Below are 23,008 nucleotides of genomic sequence, written 5' to 3'. Positions count from 1 at the left end.
ATGAGAAAGCGAGGAGACCAAATAGAGACTGTCCGTGTGGCTGGAGGATGGTGAGGTGGGAGAATGACAAATGTATCCACATGGGGGTTATGTGCCAGATTATGCACTCTTAGGGGTCATGTCAAGGATTTCCTCACACACATACACACAAAGAACAATATTTAATGACATTGATAATTCCTTAAGTAAAATGGACTAATCTGAAAATTGTATGCTAAGAACATCTAAATATTTTAAAGACACAATTGAACATACATATATGTAGGGAAAAAGTCTGAAAGTACACACATGCACAAACTAATCCTCTTTTTTATTTTTTTTATTGTAAACAAAAGGGGTACAACTTGTTTCTCTGTTTGAACTAATCCTTTTTACTATTAATCCCTTCCTTGCTTTACGTTTTCACTGCTCTTAATCTTCTAATATGCTGTACAGTTGGTTTGTTTACTGTCATCACCTACCTGTTCCCTTACCTCCAATCTAAAGCATCATGAAAGCAGAGGTTTTTGTCCATTTTTCTCTGCTATAACAACACTACCCTGAAATGGTGCTGGAAAAGAGCATGGTGCTTAAATGAATATGTATGTATACACAGATGTATGTATACCCACATAAATATACATGCATACATACACATAAAATTTCAAAGTATATACACCAAAAGCTTAACAGTTACCTCTGGGTGGCACAATTTTGAAACTTACTTTCATATTTCTCATATTTTCTAAAAGATACTTGCAATACTTTTTTATACACAAAAATATGAATTTATTTCACTAAATGATTTCCTAAATACTGGTATTTTCTAAAAGGTATACTTTACATTCATTATACTTATAGTTTTCCAGATAAAATATTTCAAAACCCCAAATATATACATGTTTATTTCCATGAAATAGCATTCAATTTTAAGTGAAAATGGGATTGTTTTTGCAGGAAGATATAGATTATAAAGCCAAGTAACAAATCAACTCAATACTCAATTCAGTATTTACTGAAAGCCTTTACTAAATATCTAGGATTACAACTCTAAAGTATAATTACATAAAGAGTTCAGAAGATCCTTGAAGACACCACCTATGAGTGAAATTTTTAAAGCAATCTATTCTCTGTTCTGCATAGGCTAGCACTCCCAAACTGTGCTCCCTGGGATACTCATTTCGAATTATCAAAAGGTAGTCTGATAAAGGTTTTGATAGTCTTAAAAAAAAAAAAAAAAACTGTAAGCCCCCTCCTCCTTTTTTTTAAACTTTAGGACTTCTGAATGCTTTTAATATGTTTATGTAAGGGAGGCTACAATTGCAAATCTACGACCACAGAACCATTTTTCTAAAAAGATTTATCCATTAATAGTTCATACAGAACTTATATAATACATTTAAGAAGTGCTTGTATAGAAAAAAAGCTAGAGATACAAAGCAGAACATCTGGGTTTAAGTTTGTTCATTAATTAACAGTATATGTCTATTGAGTGTGCTAACTTAGTGCCTCAGGACACACAGTAAGTAAAACAAATATGCCTTATGTGTTTATACTCCAGTAGGGAGGTAAAGTGTAAAATTAGAGTGCTATGAAGGAAAAGAGCAACACATTATAAGAAATACTAATAGGAGAAGACTTGGGGCTGGTATCTCTTTCACTAGTGCAGAAAATGACATGTAGGCTAATATCTGTGGGAATAAAAATTAGGTAAAAAATTGTTTTAAGAAAATGGAAGAGCTGTTAGAAGAACACTTATTAGCTTATGATACCTTGGGGTTAGTTTCTTCATACTATAAAATACTTTCAGTAAGTACATTCACTTGTTCTTTCAGAGTTAATTATCAAAATACAATGATCAACTTCAGTTTTTCATAAAACAACTATGTATAGTCTCTCAAACCAGCCTGATTTTACAGAACAAAGCAAATAAAATCATTTAAGGAATCCTTTAACACACAATCTTTAAAAATGAAATTAGAGAAACAATTTATGATGGAACAAATTATTTTAAAAGCCTATAGTTTACAAAACAATAAAAAAGCACATCAGAAATGACTGAACAACAATCTTGAGAAAGTTCAGAGGCACAATGTCACGTCTTCATGAACCTTGCTACTATGGCACTGACCAAACACATTCACTTTCATTCCTTCAGTCTGCCTAATGCAATGGCAGTTTAGGCTTTGGAGACAAAGAACCAAGTAGGCATTTTAGAATCCTCATCTGAACCCAAGCCCCGTAAGTCACCTGCCATGTATTTTTATTATGTGCATAATAAATGTATTTTTTCTTACATCTTTTTCTTTCTTCTTTTTTCTTTCATTCCCCTCTGTTATTTTTGCTTACCCCATGAAAAATACTGCCTTTTCAGGTGTCTTTTTATGGTTAAAGGCATGAGTAGTTACTGCAAAAGAGTTATTAACTGGTTCTAAAGGGGCATATCACTAATATTGAGAAATCAGGAAACGCCATTCTTGTTCTCACCCACCATGGGAAATTCCCACTCTTCTTCCAAGTTAATCTTAAAACTATATATTTCTGAGGTAGGATTTCTTCCTCATTTGTTCTACTATTATAATGTATTTTACACTTAGAACACTGTGACAATTGTTTACATACTGATTTCTAAAATGTGAGCTCTTTAAAATTAGAAATTATGTTAAACTTACTGTTCTATCTTTTCCTTCAAAAGATTTATTCTCTTAATATAAATCTTTGAGGACCAAATAAGAATATCTTTGTAATCTACTCAGCATCTAGTATAATATTTTGGCTTATTGCCCGTGCTTGATAAAAAACATCCCTAAAGAAAGAAGGACCAACCAAACACATGAAAAAAGTGAAAAAGTCATTTCTTGTTCTAAATTAAATTCTAATATATATTACAAAACTAAAACGAGCTATTCAAGGTTATATTTTGCAGTTTCCAAAACAACAATTAAATTATACTAATTTGTTAAATTTTTTAAAGCAAATAATGACTTTAACATAGCCATAATGACAATTAGACATTTAGACCTTTTTTAGTCACTGAATTAAAAACAGCTCATTAAAAGCAGTAATAGCGTAATCCATATGCACAAATAAGTGATGACTAATTCCATAAAAAAAGCTACTTAAGATTTAAGAGGTTTAAATTCGATTGTTTATACATATTGAGCTAGACTCCACTGCCAACAATGAAAAGGCCTGAGCTAAATTATATTCCTTCCTTCTGAGTTGTTTTCAAATGGTATTTCCAAGAACTGAAACATTAACTCTAATTGGGAAAGGAACATTGCTTTGGCAAGTGCTCCCTAGCTGTTCTTCATCCATATATCCAACTATTGCCTGGCTCACTACAATAGCCTCGTAATCAGTCCCTTCCTTCAGTTAGATTAATTCTGTTAATATATAAGTCAGATCATGTCATTCCTTTACTCAAAATCTTCCAATTATTTTCCATGTCACTCAGAATAAATGCCAAAGTCCTTAAAATTGCTTACAAGGTCCAGTATGATTTACATTCCCTTGATAGTTTTTTCCTTAAACTTTTTGATCACAAGTCCTAGATGACTAGACAGATTATTCCTTACAAATTCTCCCACTATACACTCACCAGAATGGTCAAAACAATATCAAATGACAGTGAAGATTTGGAACTAGAACACACACACTGTCAGTGAGAAAAAGACAAAGCAGATTTTACAAAACCAAACATATACAATTCACATGTCCCAGCAATTTTACTCCTAAATATTTACCCAACAGAAATGAAAACACAAGCTCACAAAAAGACCTGGGTAAGAATGTATAACGTTTTATTCACAATAGCCTCAAACTGAACAAACTCAAATGTCCATCAATGGAATGGATGAATAAACTGTAGACTAGTCAGTCCTCAACAATGAAAATGAAAAACTCAATGAAATTTTGGCATCTGCTGATAAGTGGATGAATGTGGAGAATATCATGCTAAGTGAAATAAGTCAATCCCAAAACACCTGGGCCAAAAGTTTTCTGATATGCAGATGCTAATTCACAATAAGGGGGAGCAGGTCTAGAGAAGGAGAGTTACTTTAGGTAGAGGGGAGTTAAGGGAGGGGAGGGGATATTGGAGTAGGAAGGAGAATAGAAAGAAATACATTATTACCCTATATACAAATATGACTACACAACTGGTGTGATTCTACATCATGTACAACCAGAATGAGAAATTATACTCCTTATGTATGATATGTCAAGGTGCATAAACACATTCTACTGTCATGTGTAACTAATATGAACAAATTTTAAAAAGTTAAACATCAAAAAAGGAACAAAATACTTACACATGCAGCAAATAATCTTTAAAGAATACATACTGAAGTCCACTTATGTGATGTTCTAAAATAGGGAAATTAATCTATGGTGGAAAACAGTTCATAATAAATCCCTCTGGGGAGTAGAGATGGAACTAACTAAAAAGTGGAATGAGGAAGTTTTCTGGAATGATGATACTGTTTTTTACCTTGATGGGAAGTTGGGTTACACAAATATATGATTTTGCTAAAATTCAGCTAACATACACTATTTGTGAATTTCATTGCAAGGCAATATGATCTCAAAAGGTGTGAAATCAGTAAACAACTCTTGTTGATAATATGAATATTGTAGTACTTAGGGAAACATGAACTAATGTTTGCAATTTACTTTGAAATACATTTTAAAAATAAGATAAACTGATGGGTGGAGAGATGGACAGATGGGTGATGGAACAAGCATAATAAAAGATTAATAATGGTAGAATCTACAGTGGAGTACTATGTGTGGGTGGGTCACTGTAAAATTCCTGAAACTTTAATGAACTGAAACTTTTTATAATAAAAAGTCTTAAAAAAAAAAAAAAAAAAGAATCTCTCCCCCTCTCAATCCCAGAACACCCTGCTCCCCTATCCTGCTTTATTTTCCTCTGTAGGACCTATCACCTCCTTAAAGAGAACTTGTTTTTTTTTTTTTTTTTTAAATCACTCTCCTTTCATCACAATATAAGATTCATGAAGTCAGAAGCTTGATTTTTTTATTTACTTTACCCCAGGTATAGAATCATGCCTAATACATACAAGTATCCAATAAATATTTGTTGAATAAATGAACCAATGAATTGCATCACTTACTTAAGGTCCAGAAACTATTGTGGTTTGAAACAGACTTCATAAAAAACTAAGATAAAATTTCATAAAAGCAAAAAAAAAAAAAAAAAATAGAAATACTTTACTTTTACACTGAAAATACTCAGGGTAAATAGTTAAAATAGCTAAATAGAACATTTGGCAACAAAAAGCAATTTAATATTATTTTCCCCAAGAAATGAAGGATAAAAGACCCTAAGACTATTGCTCTCTATCCATCCTCCCACTTAAAAGTCCATATTCTGAAATTATTTTTAGTTTTAGAAAATGAAATAATAAAGGAAGACCTTTGCTAAAGTATAGATAAAACAATGCAGTTTAAATTTTTTTTTAAAATTTTAAGTTGTGGATGGATACCTTTATTTTATATATTTATTTTTATATGGTACTGAGGATTGAACACAGTGCCTCATGTGTGAAGCAAAGCGCTCTACCACTGACCTACAACCCAGACCTACAATAGTTCAGTTTTAAAATTTCATTTTAGTGACATACTTTCCAATTTGCTACTTTCTTCGCAAAATAATCAGGACTTAGAAGTTATGCTGGGTGTAGTATAGTGCATGCCTGTAATCCCAGTGGCTGGGAAGGTTGAGGCCCTAAGCAACTCAGTGAGACTCCGTCCCTAAATGAAATACAAAAGGATGGGGATGTGGCTCAGTTGTTAAGTTCCCCTGGATTCAATCCTTGGTACCAAAAAAGAAAAAAAAAAAAAAAAAAAAAAAAAAGAAGAAGTTGCTAAGTAATACATTTCAAGGCAGCCCTAAGTAAAATTAAGTTTAATTTTGATTCTTGCCTTCTCAAGTCCCTTATTTGTAGTCCTAACATCCCTCTAGTCTTGGGTTGTTTGTGCTGTGCTTACTAAGTAAGCACCTACCTCCTCCTTTGATATTTGGCAATGTCAAGAAAAAAATGGGTAAAATTATACTTTTTTTTTTTTTTTGAAATGTTACAATCCAACTGAAATGTTTCCCCAAAAATTAAATTTAAAAATTAACTTTAAAAAGGCTCAAAAAGCTGTTTTGCTGTTGTTGTAATCTTCATGTGACTGACTTCTAGGCACCCCAAATAGGCCTCCCTCTATAGCTACCAGTGGTCTTTCTAAAACAGTCTGAACACATCACTCATGCTTAATCCTTGGCTCTCTACTGTTTTCCTGGTGAAATTTGAGTTTCTTGGCACGACAAACAGGTGCCTTTTATCATCTATCTCCAGCTCATTCTTCTAGAATACACTACCACTTTTTACCATAAACTTCAAAATTCCCCCCATACAGTCCCTATTTAATTCCATCTACACCCTTCTCTATTCTTTATAATTTGACTAGAGTACCTACCCTTCTTTTAAAAGATCTTCAACAGCTATTATGGAGTACTACCACAATGGTAACAGAGAAGCAGAGGTGATTTTAAAAATATCTATCTTTGTATTCAATTGAAATCTTTATGAATTAAAAAACTACGCCAAGTCAGAATCCAGAAAAGAATTCCCTGATGATGGTGATTTCATGCTCCCAAACTACATGCCTCACATAAATCAGAAAGGGCAAGGCATGGCAGGTAAAAAGGAAAATAAAAGAAAGACCAAGTTTAATAATAATATATTTTTGTTGTTGTTGTTGTTGTTTTTAAGCAAAGGCAATCACCATGGGTAAAGTATTAATCAACTTTGGGGAAATTATTTTGTGAAGTCTCTGTCAGCTTTGGTTTGTGAACCCATAGGCTTTATTATATTCCCAGAACTAAAATAATAGCAGCTGACCATTTATTACATGTCAGATCTGAGTATCACATACCTTATTTCATTTAAAGCTCATAACAACTTAAAATACAGCAACTATCACCTCCCATTTCACAGATTAGTAAACTTGCCTAGGTTCTTGCGGTTAGCTGGATCCAAACCTAAGTATGACTCCAGAGCTCTTAACAATTTTCCTATTTTAACTCTCAAATACACATAGACTGGTCATTATCTGTTGTAAGGGGAAAAACATTAATTATATTGGAAAAACTGAACAATACTTTGTCGAAGAGATCAAAATTAACATTACCAAAAAGGCACAGATACATGTGTTAGCCTCCATATTTGATGCCATGAAGATATGACAGATTCCCTATGTAATATTCTATCTAGAATGCAAAACTTCAATTTTATTGAGAAAATATCAGACAAGGCTAACATAAGATCAGTCTATGAAAAAAACAAAAACAAAATGTATTATTCAATACACATCATAAAAAGATTAAACATCCCCTGAAGTAAATATTTTGAGGTAAAGGGCCACGATGTGATGATACAGATGGTCACCCTTTAGGTTATGTACTCTCAAATGATTTGAGAAAAAAACAGCATGTGTGTGAGAGAGAGAAAGGGAGGGAGAAAGAGAGAGAGAGAATGAGAATGAGTATATGTGAGAGAAGGTACCAAATTGGGGTGGAGGAGGCAGGAAGGAAGGAGGAAGAGAAAGAAAGCAATAAAGCAAATGGAGCAAAGAGTTAAGAATAGTTTTATCTGGGTAAAGGGTATATAGTGCTCTATGTACTACTCCTTTTCTTAAAATTTTTCTGTAATTGAAATTATTCTGAAATATTTTTTTCCACGAGATAAAAGCAAAAAGAAAAAAAAATTAGATTCCAGAGGTAAGAGATACAAGTACTTCTTCCAGAATTGTCGCCAAATAACTACATAACCATCACATCAGTGAATATTTCTCACCCTTATTTTCCCTATCTCAACTAGATGGTTTCAGAACATCATCTTTTGAAAAGTAAGTTTCAGAGACATTAGGTTATGTGAGAATTTCTATGCTTAAATAATCTTGGCAAATGCACAAACAGAGGGATAAACAACGCTGTACAATTTCTTTATAGAACAATCCTCATATATTTTACATTATGCTAAAATTCACTAGACTGAGGCAGGAGGAATTATGAGTTCAAGGCCAGTCTTGGGAACTTAGTGAGACCCTGTCTCCAAATAAAAAGAAAAGGTCTGGGGATGTAGCTAGGTGGTGAAGAGCCTCCAGGATCAATACTTAGCATGAGCGCACACACACACACAACATTTTTCTTGATTACTGTTAGTGTGATGTTTTTAAATGTCTCATGGGACCCAGTGTTTAATTTAGAGTAGTAAAAAGTATGGTAAGCACACTCTTCTACATAGACTATCAAATTTTGGGAAACACAACCTTGTGCCTCCTTACACTGTTAAACTCGTAATGAGATATTTTACACTATTTTTTCAAAAGGGAGCTCTGTTTTGACTGAACTCTCTAACACGGCAAATAATTTTTATGGACAATGATATAAATTAGAGGTTGGCAAAACTATAGCCTGGGGGTCAAATCTAGCCTACCACCTGTTTTTTGTAAATAATTTTACAGGAACACAGCTATGGTCAATCATTTACATTACTTCTACAACTGTTTTGCCCTATACCAGAGAGAGCTGAAGTTGAGTAGTTCTGACAGAGATTGTAAGGCCTAAAATATTCACTATCTGATTCTTACTTATATAGTGAAAATGACAGAAGAGAAATATAATTTATTAATTAAAAATTTTATCATTTAATCTTCACTCTGAATATTTATTTATTGTTTAGTACTATCCCCATATTATAGGGAAAGTGGAGCTCAGTAAGATTAAGTCACTTGCCCGAGGTGGTAGAAGTAGGATTTGGATTGAGGTCTGACTCCAGAACCCCATGGTCTTTCTACTGTGGCTTAATTCCTCCTTCTTGTCTTCTTTTGCTTTTCCCATCTAGGGCTGAGTTGTGGTTGGTACAGAATACTAAGAGAGAAGCAAAAAGGAATTTAAACAGCTGAAGAGGTGATCAACAGTATCATGGTACAAGGACCATGGGGAAGCTACAATCAGTCAACTCAAGGAATAAGGAGCAGATTTGCTAACTCATGTACAGTGTTCTCTTTGAAGTACTTCTACTTGATTAGAACTCATAAGACTTAACTGCTGGTAATGTCCAGGCATCCTGGATATGAAGGGCAACACTGAGAAAAACCAAGTCATAAGAAAACCAGTCCAGGTATATAACGATTTATATGATGAACTAATTAAGTTGAAACACAGTGTCAAATTAGATTAAATTTGACCTTGCCCTGGTTCTTCTATCAAAACAACAAAAAACAGATTTTTTGATTGTCAAATCAATGTTACAAGCATGATTTAGCTGTTGTTACAATTATTTTATTACATACTTTGTTTTTCCATCTAAAATCAAGTCGTTAAGGTTTATATGAATGCTAAGATTTGTGCAGGTTAAGCAGAATATTGTAATATAGAAAAGTAATAGTTCATACAGAATACTTGGTAACTTCAGAATAAAACTGAAAAATAATCTTACATGATTTTTTAAACTTTCACAAAGTCTCTTGGTTTCAACAAAACCAAGAAATCCTGTGTCATTTCTGATAGTTTTAACAGAGGTAATATTTTCCTGTAGTAGTTATAAAAGGGGCTCTGACTGTCTCAAAAACTTTGCTGTTCAATTATGTTTTCCTCATTTGCTCAAACTCATCCTCTTATACTAATTGACACAGTAGATGAAAACACATAATTTCAAATTATTCTAATTTGCTTAACATTTAGTACCATAAACTTTTTAAAAATATAAACATTGTGCATGGAAATAAGTTTCTGAGACTATATTTGAAAACTCCTATCAAATAGAAAGGCATATAAAAAGTATCCTATTTAACAGCACACACTGATCAGAAACTTGGATTGGAATCCCAATTCTGCCATTTATTAATTGTGTATTGATTCCTCTAAAATTCAGTTTTCTTTCTAGTTAAGATCAGTTAATTGTCATAAGGACAGAATGAGATAATAAATATACATAAAGCTCAGCACAATAGATTTGTTCTTCAAATATTAAAATCAATTTAATGTCAGAAAATATCACCTACTTTACAAGGTTGCTCAGGGATTAGACGTTATATCCATAAAGCCTTGGTGTATTTATTATTCCAACAGGCATAGTATAAAAAATAACGACCTAAAGTATTAACAGAAAATTTATTGATTCTAAGAATAAAAACTAATTCCAAATTTACGCTGTTTCCTTAAAGCTATCTTTTATCCTACTAATCTTAAAAACAAAAGTATTTTAAACTTTAGCTTTAATTTTTATTAGCAGACCATCACTGATCAAAATAACTGTTAACCTCTAAAAATTATCAAATCCTACTGTAGAATGTAACAATTTTACATGACAGATCAAATCCAGATTATAGAGAGACTACAGTCAGTCAGATTAGCTTTTACAAGAGAATGAGCTCTCTCTACCCACTTTAAAACATAAAACGGGAAAAAAGTGCATAAAAGCCATAAGGAAGTCTTGTCCTTGAATCTTTCCTGATCAAATTGAAGTTAATGGCAGCAATTCATGTCACTGTTGTTATACCATCTACCTTATCCCAAATGGATATGAGATAACTTGTAAAAACATTTAGGAACTTTGCTTCTGAAATAAATCCCATAACCTCTTTCTCATGAAAACAGGACAAAATTCATAATACTTCAATCTGGAATGGAAGAAGTGAATGCTTGCAAAACCTGAACAACATACCTATAGTAGTTACTCCTAATATGTTTAAATCATTATCTCTTTAGTTGGTTATTTAAAACTATAGGATTGCAATTACATTTTTTCTTCTTGCAAAGGTCTCTCTCTCTTTTTTTTTTTTTTGGTGGTGCTGGGGATCGAACCCAGGCACTCTACCAACTGAGCTATCTCCCCAGCCCCTGCGAAGGTCCTTAACAGAGACACCACAAAAAGTCCTTCTAGCAAAAAAGAGATAAACTACCTTAAGTAAATAAAGATTCCAGATAATATGTAAGACTAGTTTCTCACAAAAATATTAAGTAAACCATACCAAGTCTGGATCATCTTAGGAGCTGCCTGAAATTTGGTCAGAATAAATCTACATGTCTAAACAAGAAAAAAGTAATCACATGTCATTTTGTCTCAAGAAGCAACCTATGGCAGGTAGTACCAATTTTTATTTTAGCTCTTAAGGGCAAATTAATTTTCCAATAATAAATGGTGGCAGAGGACTGGTGTTACAACACCGGCACTTAATTAGGAGTTTATTTCAGTCTGTTAGTTATCAACCCAGCATGCCTCCTAGTAAGTGAATGGTTATTGATCTTTATATTGAAATCTAATCAAATCATGGTCAGAATACAAAACTTTTTGATATAAGTCAGAATAGATTAAAAACAAACAGATAAAACATGGCCCACTGAGAGTTGGGTACAGTGGTAGATACCTAATTAATTCCTTGTGACTTGGGAGACTGAGGTAGGAGGATCACAAGTTTGAGGCCAGCCTCAGCAATTTAGAGACCCTGTCTCAAAATAATAAATAATGAATATTGCTGGGGATGTAACTCAGTGGGTAAAGCACCCTGTGTTCATTCTGCAATACCAAAAAAAAAAAAAGACACTTTTAATCTTTTCACAAAAGTTCTCAAGAGGACAGTTAGTACACTGCCGATAATGCAAGGAACTGTAGCATAAAATCTACATCTCATCTTTCCTAAACCAAAACACAGAGAGGAATACCGAAAGTGCTATTCAAATATTTCTGGAACAATTCTACCTTCTGTCTCTCCTGTGGTTGGGTGAAGCTATAAGACTAATTCTGGTCAATGTATTATATCAAAGGGACCCATATTACATGTGGACCATAGCATTCAATTGCTAGTGAAAGATGTGAAATCTTTCAAAGCATTCTTTTGAGTCACCAGTTTGGAGAAGTAAACTGTGGCACTGGCCTGGTTTCCCAGCTGATCCATGATGATGACCTCAAATGTGACATGAACAAGAGATAAACTTTGATATAAATATACCACTGAAGACTCTGAGGTTATTTTTTAATACAGCATAATCTGACCACAGCTAATAGATAAAAATTAGTACTCAGAAGTTTCATAACAAGAAAACAAAATAAAAAACAATAACTAAAATATAAGCCATTGGTTTGAAGACCAGGAAGCAAGGAACCTTTTCAGAAGATAGGATGGCAAATCACATCATGCAGTCCAAATTATTTGGTGAAAGTCAGTTATGATAACTTGAAAAGTAGATAATGTACTTTAAAAATCTGTAGCCCTAGGGAAGGAGGTTTAAAAAAACAGTAACACTGGACATTAAAATGATGAATTTGTGTTCTGAGTTTGATATTACAAGAAAGGGAGGATAGACAGAGCCAGAGATAGTGACAGAAAGACAGACATGAAGGGTGGGTGTAGCTCCTCCAGCAAAAGTCCAATAGGCTCATGGTAGCAGCATTTAGAAGACAGACATATGGCAAAGAATACTAGCACACCGAGCTCAATGGTTAGCACGTTAAAAGCCTACAGAGTTGTGCTGCCAACAAACGAACCAAATGTCAAAATCTTGATTGATTTAGATAGTATGTTTAGGTCTCCAACTTTTTATAGGCAAGAAGCAGGTTATAAAGTGTTTTAGTTTCCCAAAAGGCACATTTTCCAAAGCCTACTTCAGATTCAACTAAGAAAGATGATGGAAAAGGCAGATCTAGATATTAACACCAATAGTGCCAAACACACACAGTGAACTGGGTAGCCTCTTCAGGAGGGCAGACTTAGTATCTAAACAAGAATATCCCCCACAGCCAGGGTTGGGGGGTCATTGTAATGACAGCCTGGTTACCTTTTGAATTGTTATGAATTAGTGGATCTCTCAATCTTCTTTTATCCAGATGAAAGTATTTATTGTAGTTATCCTAGCCCTGTTATTCCACTGTATACTAGGGGAGAAGAGAAGAGGAATTGCAGATAATCATTCACAGATTTCAAGATCAAAAGGAAAAACATCCAGATCTAATAAACAGAATAATGTGTGTCACCTGGAAATCCAAAGACTTCAAGTTTGATGCTATCATTAACTGGGACTTTTGAGTTTGATTCACTGGGGAGAAGAGGAGTATATTTTGTCTATGGGAAGAGTGAGCCAATTTTTAGATTGACCAGAAAGACAGATCTGTCATTAGTATTGTTTGCCAAGAATTTCTGTTTCACCCTTCAGCCATATGCTAGGATTGTACCTCTTGGTACCTCTATGATTAGGTCTAGGTTACTCTAGCCAAATTCTGACCCCAGCATTTTAGTAGCTGACACATAATAGGAGATCTACAAGGATTCTTTCCTCTACTATGGCAATGTTCAGGATGGAGGCTGCCTGGATCCTGGCAGGAGTGAGACCACGTAGAACAGAATCCCCAAGTCAACCTAAAGGGGAACTGTACTACAAATACAACTGTCACAAAGTCACTAAGATTGGGGGATTATATGGTTATAGTCTGATCTTTTCAGTATATGCAAGGAAATCCTTAAACTCACTGAACATTCAAGCCAGAGGCAAGTTTATAGATTGCCTTTAAATTCCCTGTTAGGTGATAAAAGTGAGGTTATGTGGTATAAAAGCAGGGTTAAGTGGTTATGAGAGCTGTCCAATCACATAGAAACCACATGACAGAATCATTATGTTCACATAATCCTAAATTACAATAGGAATAATGCTCTTAATCTCTAAAGATAGCCCTGAGATAGACATGAACAAATTGACAAAAGGCCAATCCAGTCATTCATTTGATAATAGAGGCATTAAATTTCAATGCTAGAAATACTTGGAGCTTAGAGTTCTACAGTAAAAGACTGTAATCAAACAATGACCTAGATGAAAATGGAAATTTACAACATGAACTCATATGAAAGATGAGAATGGACAACTAAAGGAGTGATCTTGTGCTAGGATCTTAAGGATTCCTGGCAGATTACTAAATCAACTCTGGGGAGCAGTCTTTTAAATCACAGAAATAAATAAGAACTGATCCTGAACTTGAAGGCTTTGAAGGAACTAAAAAGAGGCAGGGAGGGAAAGAGGTAGAGGACAGATCACAGAAAGCCCAGGAAACTTCCCACTTTGAAAACAAAGAGAAAAGGTTTTAGCAGGAATGACACAATGAGAATTGTTTTCAAAGGACCACTGGTTGTGTTAATACTGGGGAGGTAGCAACTGTAATCTTGCAAGAACTATTTAGAAAACTGTTAAATCTAGGCAAGAGAAGATAGTACCTTGAATTACAGAAGTAGCAATGGAGACAATAATGAGAAAATATTTAGCAAATTACTTAAAATACCATTAAACTGGATTTTAAATTTTTATTTTAAACTCTTACCAGCCTATCTATATTTTCATCCTAGTTCTTTTTCACTGGGATAGAGAGTAAATCTGAATACATTAAGAACAGAATTTATATCACAACATCTCTAAAAAGCCCCAGCAATCCTTTTATTTTTTGTGGCACAGGGAATTAAATACAAGGGTGCTCTACCACTGAGTTACATCCCCAGCCTTTTTTATTTTTTGACAAAGAGTATAAGTTGCCCAGTTTTCATAATGAATGGACAACTAAGAAAGTTCTCTAGAGCTGGGATCTGAAGGAAACTGACTAATAAACTAACCCATAGGGGAGCAATGTTTCAATCATATATATTTGTGATCCTCCTGCCTCATTCTCCTCAGTCACTGGGATTACAAGTGTGAACTACAACCACATCTGGCCCCAGCAATCCTTTTAGAAGACATATGTGGTCATCTTGCTTTATGTCATTTCATTTAATAAACATTAGATTACATTCCATTACTTCCCAACCGATAAGACAGGATGCTTAGTGAAAACTGTTTATTTCATCACTACAAAAATTATAAGGAATTTCTGAAGTCATGTCTATTGTACAAAATCATAGCATAAAAGTTCCAAGCAAAAGATGAAACAGAACCCCATGGGTATAGCTGGTTCTAGTGGTGCATGCCTGTAATCCCAGATACCTGGGAGGCTGAATAAGGAGAATGGCAACTTCAAGGCCAATCCCAGCAATTTAGTGAGACCCTGTCTCAAAATAAAATGGGTTGGAGATGTGGCTGAATGGTTTAAGCACCCTGGGTTCAATTCCTAGTATCAAAAAAATAAAACAAAACAAAAAAACTTCATGGATATTTTAAATTAGTATTAGTGTATAGAAAAGTCCAAGACAAATGAATCAAGGACTATATATATTTAGGGAGTTGATTCTATAAAATTCCCTGGTATACAGAAAAACAAAGAAACAAACCCTACACTTTAGTGGAACTGCATTTCAAAGAAAAAATTCAGAAAAAGAAAAATTCATACAGAATTTTTATGTATAGTACACCAAGATGCCACTACGGTAGATGAAAAAGAAACCTCAAGGCAGATAATAAATAAGGTAACTGCAACCAAAATCTTCATTTTCAAAACTTTCAAATAAGAGAAAAAGAATGTTAATGTAGAAAACAAATTAAGAGTAATATAACTGATTTTTATTTTACCTAATTTATTTTACTTATATTTACTTTAAATGGTTAAAAAAAAGATTACTTTTCAGGCACTAATTATTAGTAGTTGGCTTACACAGTTTTATTAGACTCTGGTAACATACAAAGTATTCAAAGTGAAAATAAATATTTCTGATCTTTACAACAGTTTAGGAAAAAAAAAAAAATCGCCTCAGATAGTCTTATTTGCCATCTGAATTATAAACTCCCTGAAGGAAAAGAGATGTGTGTGGGCCCCACAGTGTTTAGTTAGCATAATAATTTGAAAATTTAAGTTCACAAGTATTTCATGTATGAGTCATCTCATACACCAACACAATATTCAGCAGGTACTTTTAGTAGATAATTTCATAAAACATGCTTTAGGGAAAAGGTCATGAAATTTTCTCTGGCTTAAAATTTTAGTTTATTAGTACTACTCATATCCTTCCCATAAGACATAGCTTAAATCCTATTTGATTAGCTTCACTCCAAAAACTGAAGGGCAAACAAAAACAGGTATTTGATTATCACTTTAGAAGTCAAAAGTTATCATTGAGTGCTTGAAATTTAAAGGAAGATTTGTGTCTCTGCAATATTAAACCTTTAAGAGACAGTAATGTTTTTAATTTCAAAGGGCTTATGAAATAACCATATAAATCCATTTGTTTTCTAAAGTTCAGGAGCTATAATGAGGCTTGGAAAGAGCTCACAGTAAATGGGTTTGCTGAATGAATATAAAAAAAGAAAAGAGAAAAAGCAACTGGGGTAAAGAGGGACAGTGTAAATAAGCAAAGGCAGGTGAGAAAGTATGCTCAACTAAAAAAACATCAAGTATAGTAATGGTTCAGTTCACTGAGAGGACTTGTGGTAGCCAGTCTCCAAGACAGTACCCAGTGACACATGCCTTTTGGTATTCATATCCTCAGGTAGTTTCCCTTATGCACTGTACCTCAGTTGGTCCATGACGGATAGCATAAGGCAGAAGTGATGGTATGTCACTTCAAAGATTAGTTAGGCCCCAGTACCACCAAAAAAAAAAAAAAAAAAAGATTAGTTAGGTTATAAAGACTGTAGCTTTTGTCTTAGGTGTGCTCTTATTCTCTCTTTAATCACTTGCTCTTGGGAAAGCCAGATGTTGTGAGGCCTGTGTGACAAGGACAGAAGCCTCCAGCCAACATTGTAAGCCTGAAAGTAGAGTCTAAAACCAGGGTTGACAACCCTGAAGAGCATTTATGAACCTAAGCCAGAATTCTCCAGTAAAGCTGCTCCTAAATTCCTGATCCTCAGAAACTGAGAATACAGATGTTTTGAGCTGCTAAACTTTGGATAATTATGTTTACATATGTTGATATTGAGTCCACATCACCATAACAAAAACTAATATATAAGAACGGTCTTGGAACCAGACCATGGGCTTTGAGGACTATTAATTAATTAAGAAGCTGCTAATAAAACCTCATGGTGTTTCATATGGCTGAGGTGAGGGTAGAAAGTGAAGTCTATGTTATCTGAATTGGAGAAAGGCATATCCCCTGTTGGGAAGAGACATACAATTTAACAACACTGATACCTTTAGTTATGTGAAAAGTGGCAACTTTACCTAATGAACTGGGTGACTGAACCAAGGAGATACTTCAACCACAGTAACAAGTGCTGCCTTTTTTCTGCAGTATATAGTGAAAAATAAGAATAAGGTAAATCAAGAACTCTTAAAGATAATTTCAGTCTCTCTAGACTACAAAATATGCTAAAATTTAGAAATTGACTCTGAGTCAAGTCAAATTCAAGGCCAGAAAAACATGGTCCATAAATTCAGCCAATGGAATAACTGCAAAATCTTTTTTTGGTTTAATTTTTTTGGTCCTAGGGACTGAATTCAGGGGCACTTAGCCATTGAGCCACATCCCCAGCCCTTTTTTCATTTTTTATTTTGAGACAGGGTCTTGCTAAGTTGCTGAGGATGGCTTTGAAATTGAGATCCTCCTGCCTCAGCTTCCTAAGCTGCTAAGATTACAGGCTTCTGCCACCAGCCCAACTGCATCTGTAAAATTTTTGAAGACCTCAGAAAGATTAAAAAATGGTGCTTCACAGTACTATTAGACAAACAGCCTGCTCAAGAGAATTATATGCTTCAAAGACTTTCTCAATCCAACAATAGAGAATTGGGGAAGTTAAAGAGTATTGTATCTTTTACTAAAGTTCTGCTGAGAGACAAGTCAAAGAAACTTATACATATGGTTTCAACTAATATGGATAGACCTCTAAATATTCATAAAGAATGCACAAAATTTTTGAAAAAAATATAATTTATTGAACTAAAAGACAAGAGATACAGAAAATGAAAATGAGCCCAAAATCTGGCCAGAAGCAAGCTAAGAAAAGCACTCAGTTACAAACATGCACATCCTTTTGTGAAAAAAATTCAGAAGATAGAACTAAAATCCCAAAAAGGCAAAGCTGAGAGCCATGGGTGAGTTATACCTAGGATTTGAGACTCAACCAAGGAACTTGGCAATATTTTTCAGAATGGATTTTAGAGTTGCTATGCACCAGGAACCTCCTAGTACCTACCATCCCTTACACTGCCCATCCCACCTTTGAAAAGAAATGCTTTGCAGTAGCTTATTTCACCAGGGTTGATCTAAGTTAACCAATAGTAGTCCTGGGGATATAGCTCAGTTGGTAGAGTGCTTGCCTTGCAAGCACAAGGCACTGGGTTCAATCCCTGGCAACACACACACACACACACACACACACACACACACACAAAAGAGCACCAATAGTATATGCCAGAAGTGATGGTACATAACATCTGAAATTATAAAAGACAATGATTTATCTGGCTTTTCCTCCCTTTCTCTTGGAGCTCTTGTCCTGGAAGAAGCCAGCTACCATGATGTAAGGACATCATGACAGACAGTGGAAAAAATTCATGTAATGATGAACAGAGGCCTTTAGCCAGTAAGGAATTGAGGCTTGCACCATGTGAATGAACCTGGAAGTGCATTCTCCAGACCCAGTCAAGCCTTTAGAAGATTGAAAACCTAGGCAAGAGTGAAAGACTTTAGGGCCAGTATCACCAAGATAAGTCACTCCTAGATTCCTAGCTTTCCGAAACTGTGAAATTGTGTTTGCTGGTTTAAGCTACTAAATTATCTGTTAATATAATCTGTTATATAGTAATAATAACTAAAAGAGACTTGAGAAAAGGGAAAACACCGAAAATGGAGCCAGAAATCAGATTATGCAGGGCTCAGTAAGTCCTACTGAGGAGTTTCTATATTTTAATCTATGAGAAAAAAATGAATAACTTAAGAATTTTATATATCAAAGTAATAAGTAAACATTTTAGAAAGAACATCCTGAAAAGTTAGAGGGGTTGGAGTTGTGAAAACTAAAAATGGGAAAACAAAAGAAGCAATTATAAGCCTTCCCAAGAGAGAGCTGAAACATTTGAATAGGAATTCTAAGATTTAAAAGCATTAAGTGACAGAGCAGCCTCAAAAACTTAAAAATTACACAAATGTACAGACCTTACTAAAAGGTGTAAAACCACCAACCCCAGCCTACAGCTAATAGTCTTCAAAACACATTTTCTATATTCTATGCATCCCACTGGAAACCGAGTATGTATCTGAGAAAACAATCCATTTGAACTGGTTCTCTTGTCCACATAAGGCCATGTTTTTAGATACCTTATGTCCCACTAAATGATAAATAAAACTAGACATATACAAAAATCAGTATCTACTCATATTCAAACAATCTATAGTCAGTATCATGTTATGATGAAAATTTGTTGAAATTTAACCTATTAAAAAAATAGTTCGAGCTGGGTGTGGTGGTGCACATCTCTAAACCCAGTGGCACAGGAAGCTGAGGCAGGAGGATTGCAAGTTCAAAGCCAGCCTCAGCAACTTAGAGAGGCCCTAAGTAATTTAGCAAAACATGCTCCAAATAAATAAATAAATAAGATTAGATAAGCTAGATAGATAAGGCTGGGGATGTGGCTCAGTAGTTAAGCACCCCTGGGTTCAATTCCCCCATACCAAAAAAAAAAAAAATTAAAAAACCACTACTAGTTCAATCCTTTAATAACTAAAAGCAAAACTGAAATAAGTTTAAAAGACCTGAGCACTTACTACATGTAAGGCAGCATACTTAAAAAGACTTATGGTAAGTAACACAACCAGAACTTTAACTGAGGCTAACTCCACAACTCATGTTTTGAACCCCATAAAGCAGTTATTCTCAGACCCATCAGACTCCATTGCTCACTCTTTTAAAATTCCTTCATTAGCCTACTTAAATATATATTGTTAAAATAATAAATTCAAGGACCTACTTGTAAAATAGAATAGAAAAAAATGGGAAAGTAACATAATATGTATTTTAACTTGTAAATTATTGGGTGACCCAGGAAGACAAAATAAAATGAGGTCCTCACAGAGGCTTACAAGTCAATAGAGAATTCACTGTGAACTAAACAATTAGAAAACCAGATGTCATACTGATATGTACCTACAGCTATTCACATACCACAAATGTTGATGATAAAATAAATCCTGCAAAAATTCTAAACAAAAAAGTACACTATTCCCTTACTATATACTAGATGCATTCCTGAAAATTTTAGTGTATGTAAAACTTAAAAAAAAAAAAAAAAAAACACTTCACATATAAAAATGAAATGAAATTAGGTCCTAAGCTCAGTTAATTTATAAATGGAAATTTCATCTATTGAAATGTTCTGTGGAATAGTCTAAAGTCACACTGGCAATTCTTACTTTTGTGGGACTGTGTTTTGCGTGGTGGGACTTGTATCACTCCAAGCCCTTTCCTGCTACTAGCCACTGGCATCCTTCAATACTTCTGATAATCAAAAGTGCCCTCACAAATTTCCAGAATGTTTCCAGAGTGGAAGAATAGAATAGCCCACAATAAGAACCACTGGTGTTCCAAATGACCTTTAAATTCATTTCCCAAGCAGTAAAACAGGTGTGCTATACAGAAATTTTTTGTCACAATATTTATACTACTGTGCAGTAGAACAGATATTCACTAAAGTTCAAGGGGCCACCAGTTTCTTCCTTAGTGGTGCTGCCCTTCCTTCAGGCTTTCACATCATCTCTAGCTACAGGATTATTTCTTAAAGCTCAGAGCTCAGGTATCTTGAACTATTTGTTCACTTGAGGTTGGCTGGATAAATTTTATCACTTTTCATATTCATTACCAACCAGTCTGAGATGTAACAGGATTGCCCTGGCTTTTATCACCAATCTGATCTCAGCGTCTTTCAATCTGACCTAATCTTCCCCACCATGCCAAACTCTTATACTCTGTTCTGTAGAACAAAAATATAACTACTTTCAATGTTTTCCCATCTTTTTACTCTACCTAAAGTCTGGTAGTCTCCCACAAACACTAGGTGTCTCCTCATAGCTTTTCTCTTCCTACATCCTTACAAACTAATACATAGGTTAAGTATTCATCTTCCTTGCTTCCCACTGCTGGTTCTGTATTATTTCTTCTGTTGTCCTTGGGGGGGGGGAAATATATATATACATATATATATATATATATATACATATATATATATATATATCCCCTCATAAACCAGTACCATCACTTTCTCCCCAAGTTGTCATATGCATTCTCTTGGTCACAGTCAGTGAGCTCACCATCTTCTCAAATACCACACTTCTGGTATTCATTCTTTATGACAATATTCACTTGGATAATCATCTAATACCATGACCTTCAAACCCACACTGATCTCCTCTACTCCATCTCTGCCACCACTCCTATGGTTATTCTCTAAATATTGTCTTCACTAATAATTATACCACCTCTGACATCTAAATTCAAGCATGTAACCACCATCCACCCTCCGGACTTGTCTTGCTCAGTTAATCACCTTAATAAGTGATTCCCCTGAGCCTTCTAATCCAAGGAGTCCTATGTCAATTTTCTACTACTCATCAGCTCCATGATGCCTTTTTCCCCTGCTTACCCAGTTTAGATTCCATGGTCCATCACAATAATCTACCTCACAAATACTTTTAATGTCTTCATCTTGGGATTCCTCCTTTGTACTTGCTGGACAAACCTTAACCCTAGATAAATCCTACTATCTATCTACTTTGTACTAGAAATCAAGTTGAATGCCTGATCTCCATTCAACTCCCCCAATGAGCTGACTGGTCTGACTTCCAAATAATCACAAATACTGCACCTTCAACAAGTTCATCAATCCTTCCACCTTTTTCAAGAGTAAGCTTTCCCATACCTACCTTCCCTTCTCTTAAGATTCCTTCCTCATTCTCAGGTGATGACCTCACCTCCTACTTCATAGAGTAGAATCATAGAATAAACCACTTCATTCTCTCATTAACTCCACCAACCATTATGCATTTTTTTCTCATACAACTTCCCTCTGTTCAAGAGGGGAAAAAAAGTATTTCTTCCCTAATTAGTAACCAATCTCTCCATAAAACTTATCCAAGAGAGACAGGAAATAGTTATTGGAACAAAGTTCTTGAATCAGAGAAGGGATGGGATTATATCATCCTTTTAAGTAGTTCTATTATACTAGTTCCATTCTTTTACACTAGTTCTAGTATCTTCTTTTTAACCCTTTTAACATTTTAATTAATTGTATTATAAGTCTTATTGCTATGCTTTTTTCTGTTGATTCATTTTTTTCTAATTATGGGCTGTACTTTTCTGCTTCTTTTGCATGCCTGGTAATTTTCATTGGCGGTCAAACTGTTATATGCTGTAGAATATTTATTCCTTCAAACAGTTTTGGTATTTGTTCTGGGACACAAGTTGATTTAGATTCTTTCCAGTTTCCTGTTCAATCTTTATTAAAAACAAGTCCAGAAATATTTAGTGTAGCACAAATTTGACCCTACTACTCCAAGAATAACCCTTCTGAGGACTCTCTTTGTTGCTGTGTCATACCAGCCCTTTCCATTCTGAACACTGGGGACATAAACATTCCCAGTCCTGTGAGCTGCCAGAACTGTTCATATTTGTTAAGTTTCCACATATGCTCAGATCAGCTTTAAGCCAGACTCAAGAGAACTTTCCACCATTTCCCCAAAACAGTCCAATGGCATAGAGCTAATCAAATTAAACAATCCCTTCCCAGTACTCATCTCAGTGGACAGAGCTAACCAATGTCCTTCCTTCTTCAGACACTTTTATCCACATTTCCCTCCTCTACCTGAGTCCTAGAACACAGCTTTAAATACCAACCATATGTTGACAACTTCCAAGTCATACACTTTAGCACAAATTGCTCTAAAGTACAACATTGTCACATGTAACTAAATTTGAACGAATAAGAGGTTTTTCAAACTTAAGGAGTCTTCCGTCCTTTGTGTACCATCCCTCCTCTAATTTTCCATATCTCAGAAAGGAGCCCAATCATCTATCCAGCTGCTTAAGTTAAAATTCAGGGACTCATCCTTGATTCTT

At 34.6% G+C, this 23,008-nt stretch overlaps 1 protein-coding gene across 6 annotated transcripts in view; it reads right to left on the bottom strand.

The window, feature by feature from the left end:
* EPC1 (enhancer of polycomb homolog 1) overlaps positions 1 to 23,008 on the bottom strand; it is an 83,802-nt gene that overhangs the window by 28,270 nt on the left and 32,524 nt on the right. The window contains exon 2 of one of the 6 annotated variants that reach the window (XM_079105864.1): positions 8,789 to 8,923. The exons of 4 other annotated variants lie outside the window; for them this stretch is intronic. In XM_079105864.1, coding sequence (XP_078961990.1) covers positions 8,789 to 8,893 — 105 coding nt within the window. In that variant the 5' untranslated portion in view covers positions 8,894 to 8,923. Of the gene's footprint in view, positions 1 to 8,788; positions 9,709 to 23,008 lie in introns of those variants that run through there. One more of the 6 variants, XM_079105863.1, reaches the window with a different exon arrangement.

Source organism: Sciurus vulgaris, assembly GCF_902686455.1.
Source record: "Sciurus vulgaris genome assembly, chromosome: 12".
In the NCBI taxonomy this organism is placed as follows: Eukaryota; Metazoa; Chordata; class Mammalia; order Rodentia; family Sciuridae; genus Sciurus; species Sciurus vulgaris.
This window is presented reverse-complemented; position numbering and strand designations above follow the sequence as displayed.